The sequence below is a fragment of the Oncorhynchus kisutch genome, linkage group LG1 (genome assembly GCF_002021735.2).
Source record: "Oncorhynchus kisutch isolate 150728-3 linkage group LG1, Okis_V2, whole genome shotgun sequence".
Lineage (NCBI taxonomy): Eukaryota > Metazoa > Chordata > Actinopteri > Salmoniformes > Salmonidae > Oncorhynchus > Oncorhynchus kisutch.
Genome location: NC_034174.2, coordinates 24,982,501 through 24,998,135, shown reverse-complemented (window position 1 = coordinate 24,998,135; position 15,635 = coordinate 24,982,501). Strand labels below are relative to the sequence as shown.

Sequence of the window (15,635 nt, the reverse complement as noted above, 5' to 3'; positions counted from 1 at the left end):
TTTAATTTACTTGTTTCCAACCTTTTTTACAAGCCATATGGTCTGGTCTGATGGTCTGATTTCCTGAGAAGGTTCATATTATACATTTTCTAGGACAAAAATGTACTCTTTATCTTTTATATCTCATACCACATAAAATCCTCCCCAAGTCTGACTTCTTATGGACTCATTAGTAAGAACCCTGTACACTTAACTGATGCCCATGGCCCACGTGGGGGACTCCCTCAGCCTCTTAGCTGGCTCTTTGAGAACTGGCTCCCATAATGATGTGGCTGGGTCTTTGATGGAATTGACTTTTCCAGTATGGTTGTGAACCTGCTGGCTCTGAGGGGCTCCCCATCTCCCCCTTATCACTGGCTGCCAGCTGCTGCCAGGCACAGGGTCTTCATTCGCCGTTAAAGGCGCTAGGTGCACAACTCCCATTCAGGGATGGGGAGTGATTGATGTTATCTTAGATGGGTGAGATGTTTCCCCGGCATCCCACTGTTGTGCGTTATCTCTAGAGGGGATTCATTAGAGATACCATAGTGACGCCTAACCGTTTCTCCTCACTGACCTGCCTGCCTGGCCAATGGGCTGTTTTTACTCTTACAAAATAGAAAATGCTGACTGAGGTAACAATCATGGACACATACAGTATAATAGGTATTTCCATCTGAGCATATGTGTCAAATAAAGGGTTGGACTTAGACCCAGACAAGTGCAATGTGGTATATTTCAACTGTAAATAATAGTAGATTGATCTTGGGAAGATTAATGCTTAAATATGACAAAATTGAGCGTTCGTGATAGACCATATTGGTTTATTATTTATTGTGCTGTAGTGAGACCAAGTTCAACAGATGGCAGAGTTAATCTGCATTGTGAAAACAACTTAATTCAAGGCATGACAGCACAGACGTTGTGGCACAGTAATATACACGCAACATGCAACGATTTCAAAGATTCTACTGAATTACAGTTCATATAAGGAAATCAGTCAGTTTAAATAAATTCATTAGGCCGTAAACTATGGATTTCACATGACTTGGAATACAGATATGCATCTGTTGATCACAGATACCTTTAAAAAATTGTGTACAGATCCTTGCAGCATGGGGCCATACATTGTCATGCTGAAACATGAGGTGATGGCGACTGATGAATGGCACGACAATGGGATTCAGGATCTCGTCACGTCACGGCATTAATTCACTGCCTTCATATTGCCATCAATAAAATGCAATTATGTTCATTGTACGTAGCTTATGCCTGCCCATACCCCCAACATGGGGCACTTTGTTCACAACGTTGACATCAGCAAACCACTTGCCCACATACACACTGTCTGCCATCTGCAGTGTACTGTTGAAACCGGGATTCATCCGTGAAGAGCATAGTTCTCCAGCATGTCAGTGGCCATCCATTGAAGGTGAGCATTTGCCCACTGATGTTGGTTACAAAGCCGAACTGCAGTCAGCATGCCAATTGCACACTCCCTCAAAACTTGAGAAATCTGTGGCATTGTATTGTGTGACAAAACTGCACATTTTAGAGTGGCCTTCTCTTGTCCCCAGCTTCTTGATATGCCACACCTGTCAGGTGGATGGCAAAGGAGAAATGCTCACTAACAGGGATGTAAACAAATTTGTGCACAAAATGTTAGAGAAATAAGCTTTTTGTGCTTATGGAACATTTCTGGGATCTTATTTCAGCTCATGAAACATGGGACCAACACTTTACATGTTGCGTTTATATTTTTGTTCAGTGTACATTCACACTAACATCTTTTGAGGGAATCAGTGATAAAAATAGGTTTGGTTGACTGATACTGCTTCTCAATGCGTCACAATACAACAAAATACATGTTTTTAAAGGACAATCATTAAGGTCAGTTCATATGATCACTAAAGAACCATTTTGCTGAAGTGAAAATTATATTATCCCAAAACCACTGTACAAGGTCATACCGTGAAAGATACATTTTAAAATGTCTGGTGGTATTTTTAGGACTTTTACTGGCTTCAATAAACTCCTGCCTCTGCACATAATGGAAAAGCCGGCTCCAGTAGCTGTTCCTCATGGACACAGAGGTGAAATGTGGGCCAAGCACTTAGTAACAATATTGCAAACAAAACTTACAAGGCATTCATGGTAGTTCTGTAAAATGACCTAGTTTAGATCTACAGTATACGACTGAAACCTCCTGGCCACACAGATATACACTGAGTGTACAAAACATTACGAAAACCTTAATATTGAGTTGCACCCCCTTTTCCCCTCAGAACAGCCTCAATTCATTGGGGTATGTACTACAAGGTGTCGAAAGTGTTCCACAGGGATCAAATCAAATGTTATTTGTCACATGCGCTGAATACAACCTTACCGTGAAATGCTTACTTACAAGCCCTTAACCAACAATGCAGTTCAAGAAATATCGTTTTTTTGTTGTTGTTACTAAATAGACTAAAGTAAAAGTAAATCAAATCAAAAGTAACAAGACAATTACATAACAATAATGAGGCTATATACAGGGGGTACCGGTACAGAGTCAATGTGCTGGGGTACAAGTTAGTTGAGGTAATTTGTACATGTAGATAGGAGTAGCAGCAGTGTAAAACAAGGGGGGTCATTTGATTAATTGTTCAGCAGTCTTATGACTTGGGGGTAGAAGCTGATAAGAAGCCTTTTGGACCTAGACTTACCGCTTGCCGTTCGGTAGCAGAGAGAACAGTCTATGACTTAAGTGACTGGAGTCTTTGCCAATTTTTTGGGCCTTCATCTGACACCGCCTAGAATATAGGTCCTGGATGGCAGGAAGCTTGGCCTCAGTGATGTAGAGGCACTAGCCTCTGTAGCTCCTTAAGGTCAGATGCCGAGCAGTTGCCATATCAGGCGGTGATGCAACAGGTCAGGATGCTCTCGATGGTGCAGCTGTAGAACTTTTTGAGGATCTGCGGACCCATGCCAAATCTTTTCAGTCTTCTGAGGGGGGAAAGGTGTTGTTGTGCCCTCTTTCAACTGTCTTGATATGTTTGGACCATGATAGTTCGTTATCTTAGTGATGAGCTTTGTGGGCAATATGGTGTTGAACGCTAAGCTGTAGTCAATGAACAGCATTGTCACGTAGGTGTTCCTTTTGTCAAGGTGGGAAAAGGCAGTGTGGTGTGCAATTTAGATTGCGTAATCTGTGGATCTGTTGGGGCGGTATGTGAATTGGAGTGGGTCTAGGGTTTCCGGAATGATGGTGTTGATGTGAGCCATGACCAATCTTTCAAAGCACTTCATGGTTACGGACGTGAGTGCTACGGGTTATCTTCGCTGTCTTGGGCACAGGGACTGTGTTGGTCTGCTGGAAACATGTAGGTATTACAGACTCGGTCAGGGAGAGGTTGAAAATGTCAGTGAAGACACTTGCCAGTTGGTCTGCGCATGCTTTGAGTACATGTCCTGGCAATCCATCTGGCCCCGCGGTTTTGTAAATGTTGACCTGTTTACCCATCCTCAGATGGGGCCACAGTGTCTCCTGACCCCTCCTGTCTCAGCCTCCAGTATTTATGCTGCAGTAGGTTGTGTCAGGGGCCTATGGTCAGTTTGTTATATCTGGAGTACTTCTCCTGTCCTATTCGGTGTCCTGTGTGAATCTAAGTGTGCGTTCTCTAATTCTCTCTTTCTCTCTCTCGGAGGACCTGAGCCCTAGGACCATGCCCCAGGACTACCTGACATGATGACTCCTTGCTGTCCCCAGTCCACCTGGCCGTGCTGCTGCTCCAGTTTCAAATGTTCTGCCTTATTTTTATTCGACCATGCTGGTCATTTATGAACATTTGAACATCTTGGCCATGTTCTGTTATAATCTCCACCCGGCACAGCCAGAAGAGGACTGGCCACCCCACATAGCCTGATTCCTCTCTAGGTTTCTTCCTAGGTTTTGGCCTTTCTAGGGAGATTTTCCTAGCCACCGTGCTTCTACACCTGCATTGTTTGCTGTTTGGGGTTTTAGGCTGGGTTTCTGTACAGCACTTTGAGATATCAGCTGATGTACGAAGGGCTATATAAATAAATCTGATTTGATTTGATTTAAAGGTCTTGTTCACATTGGCTATGGAGAGCGTGATCACACAGTCGTCCGGAACAGCTGGTGCTCTCATGCATGCTTCAGTGTTGTGGGGGTGACGTCATCGATGCACTTATTGATGAAGCCTGTGACTGAGGTGGTATACTCCTCAATGCCATTGGATAAATCCTGGAGCATATTCCAGTCTGTGTTGGCAAAACAGTCCTGTAGCGTAGCATCCAAATGGAGGGCGAGGGAGAGCTTTGTATGCGTCTCTGTGTGTGGAGTAAAGGTGGTCTAGAGTTTTTTTTCCCTCTGGTTGCACATGACATGCTGGTAGAAATGAGGTAAAACGGATTTAAGTTTGCCTGCATTAAAGTCCCCGGCCACTAAGAGCGCCACTTCTGGATGAGCATTTTCTGGTTTGCTTATGGCCTTATATAGCTCGTTGAGTGCCGCCTTAGTGCCGCCATTGGTTTGTGGTGGTAAATAGACGGCTACGAATAATATAGATGAGAAATCTCTTGGTAGATAGTGTGGTCTACAGTTTATCATGAGGTTTTCTTCCTCAGGCAAGTAGTACCTCGAGATTTCTTGAATATTAGACATCTCGCAACAGCAGTTATTGACAAATGGACACACACCCCCTCCCATCGCCTTACCAGACGTATCTGCTCTTTCCTGCTGATACACGGAAAATCCAGTACTGGATAGTAATCCATACTGAAAATCAGTATTTTCTTCACACGGATGAATGGCATTTGGGCCTGGTCTCGACAAAGCAGTATATCCTTCACGTCGGACTCATTAAAGAAAAAAATCTTCATCCAGTTTGAGATGAGTAAACACTGTTCTGATGTCCAGACGCTGTTTTCGGTCATAAGAGACTGTATCAGCAACATTATCTACAAAATGCATTACAAACAATGCAAAAAACTAAAACAAAATGATGCTGTGTCAAGTTGGCTGGAGGACCATTCTTGATACACACAGGAAACTGTTGTGCATGAAAAACCCAACAGTGTTGCAGTTCTTGACACATTCAAATCGGTGTGCCTGGCATCTACTACCGTACCCCATTCAAAGGAACTTAAATCTCTGCCTATCCACCCTCTGAATTTCACACATACAAAAGCTGTCTCAATTGTCTCAAGGCTTAAAAATCCTTCTTTAACCTGTCTCCTCCCCTTCATCTACACTGATTGAAGTGGATTTTGCAGGTGACATGAATAAGGGATTATAGCTTTCACCTTGATTCACCTGGTCAGTCTATATCATGGAAAGAGTAGGTGTTCCTAATGTTTTGTACACTCAGTGCATAGTACCTCAAACATTTTTGCATTGTGCAATAACAGTTTAAAGAGTATTTAAACCCATAACCTGGGATGGGATCAAACAACGCAATAGCAACCTTGTATGAATCACTCTAGGTAATGAGTGCCAGCCTGGTGATGAATAAAGAAAAGTATGTCGTGGAATGAAATCATCACCGACACTCTCTGCCTCATTTACATCTGAGGGCTATAGTGGTCAACCCATTATACTGGGAAAGAGAGAGAGGGGGTGAGAGAGAGCAAAAGATTGGTTGTGGTGATTTAGTGCAGGTGGCACACAGATTGGAACCCTCTGGGACCTGGGGCTCATTAATGAGTTACTGCCAGAGGGCCTGGGGACGTGACACCATGAACCAGACGGAGCCCTCTATCTTGGCGGTATAAAGATACCCGGTGTGTCACTCTCCATTACCATGAGATGTCTCCCAGTTGTTTCATTTGTGGATTACTACCCAGCCCCAAGCTGGCACAGTTTCACTGTGGATGTGGCAGATCAGGAAAAAACACATTATGAAGGGAAATGCTGCATGATGTGTTACGAATTCTAGCTAGGTGGCTAATGTTACAGTGCCTTGCAAAATAATTCATCCCCCTTGGCGTTTTTCCTATTTTGTTGCAGTACAACCTGTAATTTAAATGGATTTTTATTTTGTATTTCACGAAATAGACCAAATTGGTGAAGTGTAATGAAGAAAATAACTTGATACAATTATTTTAAAAAAAATACAAACTGAAGTGGTGCGTGCATATGTATTCACCCCTTTGCTATGAAGCCCCTAAATAAGATCTGGTGCAAAAATTACCTTCAGAAGTCACATAATTAGTTAAATAAAGTCCACCTGTGTGCAATCTAAGTGTCACATGATCTCAGTACATGTACACCAGTTATGAAAGGCCCCAGAGTCTGCAACACCACTAAGCAAGTGGTGGCACCATGAATACCAAGGAGCTCTCCAAACAGGTCGGGGACAACGTGGTGGAGAAGTACAGATCAGGGTTGTGTTATGAAAAAAATATCAGAAACTTTGAACATCCCACGGAGCACCATTAAATCCATTCTAAACATTTTTAAAGAATATGGCACCACAACAAACCTGCCAAGAGAGGGCCGCCCACCAAAACTCACAGACCAGGAAAGGAGGGCATTAACCGGTTGAATCTAGGGGGCACTATTTTCATTTTTGGAAAAATAACGTTCCCAAAGTAAACGGGCTATTTTGTCAGGACAAGATGCTAGAATATGCATATAATTGACAGCTTTGGATAGAAAACACTCTAAAGTTTCCAAAACTGTAAAAATATTATCTGTGAGTATAACAGAACTGATATTGCAGGCGAAAGCCTGAGAAAAATCCAAATCCAATCAGGAAGGGACTCTTATTTAGAAAGCTCTGCGTTCCTATGCGTCCCTATTAAGCAGTGAATGAGATATCAACCAGATTCCTTTTTCTATGGCTTCCCTAATGTGTCTAGTGTCACAATACATCGTTTCAGGCTTTTATTTTGAAAAATGAGCCTGAATGTCAACATTGCGTCAGTGGTCGGCTGGAGGCTGACGCTTTATGGAAAAAAGGAACATTTGCTATCTAACTGGGAGTCTCGTGAGTGAAAACATTCGAAGATCATCAAAGGTAAACTATTTAATTTGATTGCTTTTCTGCTTTTCTGCTTTGGCTGTAAAGCATAATTTCAAAATCTGAGATGACAGGGTGATTAACAAAAGGCTAAGCTGTGTTTCAATATATTTCACTTGTGATTTCATGAATATGAATATTTTCTAGTAATATTTATGTCTGTTGCGTTATGCTAATTAGTGTCAGTTGATGACAATTCTCCCGGATCCGGGATGGGTAGATCCAAGATTAATCAAAGAGACCAAAGATAACCCCGAAAGAGCTGTCCACAGGACAACTTTAAGCCGCACACTCCACAGAGCTCAGCTTTACGGAAGAGTGGTCAGAAAAAAGCCATCTCTTAAAGAAAAAAATAAGCAAACACTTTTGGTGTTCGCCAAAAGGCATGTGGGAAACTCCCCAAACATATGGAAGAAGGTACTCATTCTGGTCAGATTAGACTAAATTTGAGCTTTTTGGCCATCAAGGAAAACGTTATGTCTGGTGCAAATCCAACACCTATCATCACCCCCAGAACACTATCCCCAGTGAAACATGGTGGTGGCAGCATCATGCTGTGGGGATGTTTTTCCATCGACAGGGACTGGGAAACTGGTCAGAATTGAAGGAATGATGGATGGTGCTAAATACAGGGAAAATCTTGAGGGAAACCTGTTTCAGTCTTCCAGAGATTTAAAGCAACATGAGTGGTTTAAGGAGAAACATTTAAATGTCTTGGAATGGCCTAGTCAAAGCCCAGACCTCAATCCAATTGAGAATCTGTGGTATGACTTAGAATTTCTGTACATCAACGAAACTCATCCAATTTGAAGGAGCTGGAGCAGTTTTGACTTGAAGAATGGGCAAAAATCTGAGTGGCTAGATGTGCCAAGCTTATAAATCAAATCACATTTTATTTGTCACATACACATGGTTAGCAGATGTTAATGGGAGTGTAGCGAAATGGTTGTGCTTCTAGTTCCGACAATGCAGTAATAACCAACAAGTAATCCTACAATTCCACAACTACTACCTTATACACACAAGTGTAAAGGGATAAAGAATATGTACATAAAGATATATGAATGAGTGATGGTACAGAACGGCATAGGCAAGATGCAGTAGATGGTATCGAGTACAGTATATACATATGAGATGAGTAATGTAGGGTATGTAAACAAAGTGGCATAGTTTAAAGTGGCTAGTAAACATGTATTACATAAAGATGCAGTAGATGATAGAGTACAGTATATACATATACATATGAGATGAGTAATGTTGGGTATGTAAACATTATATTGACTCGGGGGGGGGGGGGGGGGGGGGGTGAATAGTTATGCACATCCAAATGTTTTTTTTGTTATTTCTTGTTTGTTTCACAATACAAAATATTTTGCATCTTCAAAGTGGTAGGCATGTTGTGTAAATCAAGTGATACACCCCCCCCCAAAATCTATTTTAATTCCAGGTTGTAAGGCAACAAAATAGGAAAAATGCAGAGGGGGTGAATACTTTTTGCAAGCCACTGTAGCTAGCTGGCTAATGTTAGTTAGGCTAGGGGTTAGGGTTAAGGTTAGGGCTAAGTTAAGTTACGTTAAAGGGTTAAGGTTAGGGGAAGTGTTATCTGAAAGGGTTAGGGTTAGGGGAGGGTTAGCTAACAGGCTAAGTAGTTGAAAAATAGCTCAACAGCAGTAAGTATTTAAGTTTCTTATTTCTCATGTTTTGTTATACTATTTTTATATTGAATACTACACTGTTGGGAAAGGCTTGCAAGTCACGCATTTCACAAATAAAACGTGAAACTTGAAGGTCCTGTGTAGATTGTATTTTATTTTCAACCAGCAACTATCAGGAAATAACACTGATCAAATGTTTTCACAATTTTACAGTGTTAGTTTCATCAGCTGTTGTACAATATGATATAACACACAGAATTGCACTGAGCCTTTTTAAACCTGGATTAATGTGAGAGTTAAAGAAGGCTGTGGATGGAGGACAGTTTAAGGCAAGGGTTGAGGATGAGGATTGGTTGGAGCTAAGCTTAGGTTAATGAGTTCAGTTGAGTGGAGGTCCAATTCTTACCTGCTATGACCTTGACTAACACTTTTGGTACAATTCACTTAATTCATGGGACACTGTTGTATGTAGGTGGGCAGCTAGAATGAGATGTGGGTCCAGTATGTCCCCCAGTTTTTGATCTGAAACTGGGTAAGAGTTAAAGCAGTGCGGGGGGGGGCAGTGAGTTGAGGTATAGCAGATGGAGTTAATACCAGATAGAGGGGTTACTGACTGTCACCCTGTATTAACACAACATCCTCAGGCTCAGGACAGCCAAAGGCACTCATGCACAACTTTGTGAGGGAGCGGGTCCTGTTGTTTAGGAGAGGACTCTGGGTGGTCAGAGAATGAAATACCCTACTTGTTCCTGAACCGCAGAGTCAGGATTAAGGGTCATATTGGCCAATTATCCAAAAACATCCAGCTTTAGTCAGTGGAATACAGAGAAAACCTGCAAATCTCTCTGCATCAATATCATCTACATCTGAGGTTGACAAATTGCAGTTCAGCCTTTAATTGTTTTATCTCTTTATCTCTTCTCAGCTAACAAAATCACTTTATTCCATATTGATTCATCAATCTCAATGTCAGCTACTATCAAAGGTCAGGTATGAGGCTACTTTTATCGCTGTGCAGTTTGTGTGTGTGTGTATGTTTGGTGTGTGTGTTATGGTGATTTCTTACCATGGTAATTGGACACACGACGAGGGGTAGACAGCCAGTAAAAGCCTCAGCCATTCCTGTCACGCATCTTCACCAGCTAAATAACTGAATCAGGCTATTTCAGTCCCCTCTGAGTGGAGCTGTAATTTGGTGCCGTTTTGATCCCGTACTCTCTACATACAGCAGATAGGCAGGCGCCTTCTCTGTGCTGGCCTTGAAGATCACTTAATAGCTTCTGACCTTCCTCAGGGATCTCAGCAAACAGGAGAATTATCCGTCTTTATGTCTCAGCTGATAGCCTTATAAATTGCCACTACCCATGATGTGCATACCTCCCAGTTAACCAAGACAGAGCTCAGTGTTCCCAGAACAGCCTCTGACACACTAGAATAGAAATATGTGTTCTGTGTTAACCACTGGACAACGTGCTAGTTTTATTCAGTCATGATACAGGAACAGCCTCTGGATTTCAGACTCTCTCTGTGTTTCATCCTATGAATCTCTGTCTGCTAACTTTAGCGTCATCACATGACTGAGTTCCGTGCATGCCTGGGCCAATGGAATGTCAGGAACATTGGTTAATTGGCAGTCACATGCTACAGACATTCTATTTAGAATCATTTGAATGCTCTTCATGAGCCCTACACTGGCCATGAGAGAGTCAGTCAGAAGGACAAACAGAAATTCAGCAACAAAAGAAACAACCCTTTTTCAGGACCCTGTCTTTCAAAGATAATTTGTAAAAATCCAAATAACTTCACAGATCTTCATTGTAAAGGGTTTAAACACTGTTTCCCATGTTTGTTCAATGAACCATAAACAATTCATGAACATGCACCTGTGGAACGGTCGTTAAGACACTAACAGCTTACAGACGGTAGGCAATTAAGGTCACAGTTATGAAAACTTAAGAGGCCTTTCTACTGACTGAAAAACACCAAAAGAAAGTTGCCCAGGGACCCGCTCATCTGCGTGAACATGCCTTAGGCATGCTGCAAGGAGGCATGAGGACAGCAGATGTGGCAAGGGCAATAAATTACAATGTCTGTACCGTGAGACGCCTAAGACAGCGCTGCAGGGAGACAGGACGGACAGTTGATCGTCCTCGCAGTGGCAGATCACGTGTAACAACACCTGCACAGGATCGGTACACCTGAACATCACACCTGCGGGACAGGATGGCAACAACAACTCCCCGAGTTACACCAGGAACGCACAATCCCTCCATCAGTGCTCAGACTGTCAGCAATAGGCTGAGAGAGGCTGGACTGAGGGCTTGTAGGACTGTTGTAAAGGCAGGTCCTCACCAGACATCACCGGCAACAACGTCGCCTATGGGCACAAACCCACCGGCGCTGGACCAGACAGGACTGGCAAAAAGTGCTCTTCACTGACGAGTCGTAGTTTTGTCTCACCAGGGGTGATGGTCAGATTTGCGTTTATCATCGAAGGAATGAGAGTTCCATCGAGGCCTGTACTCTGGAGAGGGATCGATTTTGAGGTGGAGGGTCCGTCATGGTCAGGGGCGGTGTGACACAGCACCATCGGACTGAGCTTGTTGTCATTGCAGGAAATCTCAACGCTGCGCGTTACAGGGAAGACATCCTCTCTCATGTGGTACCCTTCCTGCAGTCTCATCCTTCCAGCATGACAATGCTACCAGCCATACTACTCGTTCTGTGCGTGATTGTCAGTGTTCTGCCATGGCCAGCGAAGAGCCCGGCTCTCAATCCCATTGAGCACGTCTGGGACCTGTTGGATCGGAGAGTGAGGGCTAGGGCCAGATACTGACTGTTACTTTTGATTTTGACCCCCCCCCCCCCTTTGTTCAGGGACACATTATTCAATCTCTGTTAGTCACATGTCTGTGGAACTTGTTCAGTTTATGTCCCAGGTTTTGAATCTCGTTATGTTCATACAAATATGTACACATGTTGAGTTTCCTGAAAATAAACTCAGTTGACAGTGAGGACGATTATGTTTTTGCTGAGTTTATAACACACATGCTTGTTAGTAGTCTCCTCAGTAACAGGTGGTCGATCACACTTCTTTTCACTCTGTTGACCTGCAGCAGTTTAGCTTCATTTGAAATATGTGATCGTCATTAGCTTAGGCGTGATCAACTTCATTCTGCAATTAAAATGCAAATTGAAAAGACACAAGCTGTTTTCACGTTGGCATGCTTTGAATGTTACATACTTCGACACATTGTGCTTTTCACAAGCCCCATACAAACTCCCTATGACAAACACAAGTATAGAAGTATTCAAACCACATTCCCATAAGAATGTACTGTGTAAATACATGGACCACAACATTCAGTGAGACAAATAACAAAGATGGCATTACCAGAGGGTAGCCTAGTGGTTAGAGCGTTGGGCCAATAACGGAAAAGTTGCTGGATCAAATCCCAGAGCTGTCATGGTAAAAATATGTCCTTCTGCCCGAGCAAGGCAGTTAACCCACTGTTCACTGTGCGCCATGGACATTGATTAAGGGTTGGGTTAAATGCAGAAGACACATTCAGTTGGACAACTGCCTAGGTATCCCACTTTCCCAGAGCCATATATGGGATGTTTGTTCTCTCCAGTGTAATCTTCCTGGAGTCAGCTGGCCCCCAGCGGACCAGACCACTGTCCTGCATCAACACAACTCAGGGATTATCTACTCCTCTATGGTGTGTAGCCCAGAAAGCATTTGGCTTACAATCTGTGGTGCCTCTCATCTCAGCTTTAATTAAGCACATGGAAAAGACACTTGCTCTCAGTGCCAAACCATTGACACACACACTGACTGCACAACCCCTCTGTCCTTGGGTAAAGGCCCGCAGGGATGACAAGATATGTAAAAGAAATGAATAAATATATGGGTTGGGTTAATGAAGTAAGGCTGTGTGCTCTGATGAGTTTTGAAACATGTGTTCCGTTAGATTAATACACAGATGACTGGTGACAAAAGGGGGGTTTGTTTTTTCCACTACTCATTTATTTTGTGACAATGTGCATCTCTGTGGGTATGACTTAATGGCAGTGGCCTAGGGGCTCAGTAAAACAGGGGTAAAAAGACAGAACAGAAATGTGTCTGAAGTTTGTGCCGCTGTTTTGGTCATAACAGTCAACAAAATGAGAACTCCTCTCTCGCCCTTTGTTATTTGACCACAGCAAAACAAAACAATGAAAGTAAGCCTCTAAAAGGAACCTACATAAACACATACTAATGCCCCCAACACGTCAGTAGCATTGGTCTTCAATCACTTTTCATCTAGAGCGTGTAGTTAAATACCTATAGTTTTGAGACCTGCAGCAGAGGGGAGGGTGTGGAGTGGACACAGATTACGAGGGCCCGAGACCTAGCTAGCGTAATCCTCTGACCACACTGACACAGTCCAATTTATTGCCCTGCTACTTCACCTTTCAAACACAAACTTAACCTGGATCTCTTGTCTAAGTGTAAAAGTAGAAAACGGGAGAACAAAATGACAAGAGAGAAGTAAACTACTCCTGTCATTTTGGATGTAAAGGTTATATTAATTGAGGAGATAGCTTGTGAGTTACAAACTGCGCTTCAGTGAAGACCATATGAATCCCATTAGCATAGCTTTTAATGCATTAATTCATGGAGATGTATCAGCAGCACATAATTTATCTGGGTTTATGATAAGCTCAGCTAGAGCTCACAGACATCTGTTTGCAAACAGTTCCGTAAAGGCCCATTAATCACAATATTTGTAACACTTGACTCATGACCTCATGGGGGTAATGACATTTACAGAGAGGTGTGCTTTTACCATGTTCTCGTTCATTTTAGCACTGAGCAGATGGTGAGCGTGACTGTTCAGTGGTAGACATCGCTTCACATGAACCCACCAGTCTCCAGTGAGGGTACGGACACCTGTCAATCTCTCTCTGAAATGCTATTTTATTCCAATGCAGGACAACATCAGTACATTAACAGGCATGCGGTTTCTATTTCTACATTATAGATATTCAATACATAAATGATTCTATACAAAATATAAAAATATGTGGGACATCATTTACATAGTATTTACATTACTTCCTTAATTTAGTGAATGAATTAATTTAGTTATATACAGCCTATAAACTTGAGTATAATGGTATACACCTAAATCACATTGCATGAAATAGCTGGACCTTACTAAACTGTCTGTACCTTACTGTTGCTGTGAATAGAAATGACATTATTATTACGATTGCACATTGTCTTTGATAAACATGGTGACAGACAAGCATAACGCAGAGTGAGAGTCAGAGAAATATAATCAGTACTCAGGATATCTTATTCTCAAACATTAAATGGATAAACATGCAAAACATTCTGTCAACGGTTTACCCAACTGCATATCAAACATTGTCAACCTCACAATACCCAAATTGAGGAGCGGCTGTTTTCTTTTCTGAACAGATGAACTATGTTAGTGTATACTGGGGAGGGAGGGCACATTGTCTTGACTCTTGCCATGTGGCGAATGTTAAGAGATTATGCAATTCTTGCTTTTCCGGCGTTTCCGGGTGTGCAGCTGTCCTCCTCTGCCGCTCATTTGGTGCGGTCCGCCCACCCCCGTGGAGCTGTACTTGTGGAGGAGCTCCTGGCTGCTTAGGTACCTGAGCTGCACGGGCCTAGGAATGGGCTCTCCCAGGAAGTATCCCTCGTCCTCTGACTCAGACGATGAAGAGCAGGTGGAGCACCACTCATCCTCATAGTCGTCCCATGAGTAGGGCCCGGCAAGACGGCGGTGGGCTCCTGGGTTCTGCAGGGTGAGGTCAGAGGTGGTGCGAGGGCACTGCCGGAACGGCTCCGGCCCCCTGCACCTCCCCCTTGCACCCCCAAACAGGTCCCTGGCGCCCCGGGGAGGGGGGAATTGGTCATAATCCTCTCTGACTCTCAGCTGGGGCCTCTCCCTGCGCTCAGTGGCCAGGTGCAGGGCATTCTCCGAGCGGGAGCGTCTGGAGCGACGGGACCGGTGGTGGTGGTGTCTACGGCGCTGAGGGGTGTCTTCAGGGGCAGCCATGCCCGGGCCCTCTCCTCGTCTCCGGGTGCGCTCGCTGATGGGCGGGAGGCGTGCAGCATTAGCGCTGCTCACCAGGCTGACCCTGTCCTCCTCCTGGTAGGTGAAGCCGGGGGGCAAGTGGCCCATCCCCATGCCCAGGCCTGAGGGCTCACAGTACTGCAGAGGATACTGCACCTGCACCGGGGGCTCCAGCTCCATGTAGGGCTGGCCTGAGGTCAGGCTGCGCAGAGACTCAGAACTGTGGAACTGGACTGAGGAGTTGAGGGTGCCAATGTTGCTCTTCTCTGACACGTTCATGCCAGAGTCTTTGCTCAGGTCGGGCATAGAGAAACGAGACAGGTGCTCCTGGCGCTTCCCTCCATCTGCTGACGTTCCTTCAGAGGGAGAACAGAGGGATTAGTCAGTGGTCAACTTCATCAGTTGTCCTCATTATGATCATTAGGAGTGTGCTGACATTGCTATACTCGTATTCCTAATCGTATCCGTAAGTTGACAGTTGATAGTCAGATCGAATGGTACTTGTGATATGAAAAACGGAAGTGTTTTAATATACCCAAATAAATGTGGGCAAAATACCTCCTTGCATGTTCGCACTGCAAAAAAACTGCAGATTAGGAGCAGTGCGCAGAGGGGTGGGTGTGTATATGTCCTCAACTTGCAGTGGGCAGCCAAGTTTGCTGTCACTCAGTCAGAATGTGCATTTCATATTTTTTCCCGACCCTTGCCCCCCACTTGTTAGATATTATGCACATTGATAGCTTGATAGCAAACGTCTTCGCCGTGTGATTTATCATAGTAGCAGCAGAAATCTAAATGATCAGACTGAAAACACGTGAGGAAAAGTGATTGAGTGAAATTATGAAGCGAGTGGATGGAGAAATACAGCTTCACTCTATCCA

At 43.7% G+C, this 15,635-nt stretch overlaps 1 protein-coding gene across 5 annotated transcripts in view; it reads right to left on the bottom strand.

The window, feature by feature from the left end:
* Nucleotides 1–13,283: 13,283 nt before the first annotated feature.
* The window catches only part of prickle2b (prickle homolog 2b), a 104,044-nt gene continuing 101,692 nt past the window's right edge, over nt 13,284–15,635 (bottom strand). For all 5 annotated transcript variants that reach the window (XM_031805484.1, XM_020491545.2, XM_020491561.2 and 2 more), the window contains one exon: nt 13,284–15,110. In XM_031805484.1, coding sequence (XP_031661344.1) covers nt 14,197–15,110 — 914 coding nt within the window. In that variant the 3' untranslated portion in view covers nt 13,284–14,196. The remainder of the gene's footprint in view (nt 15,111–15,635) is intronic.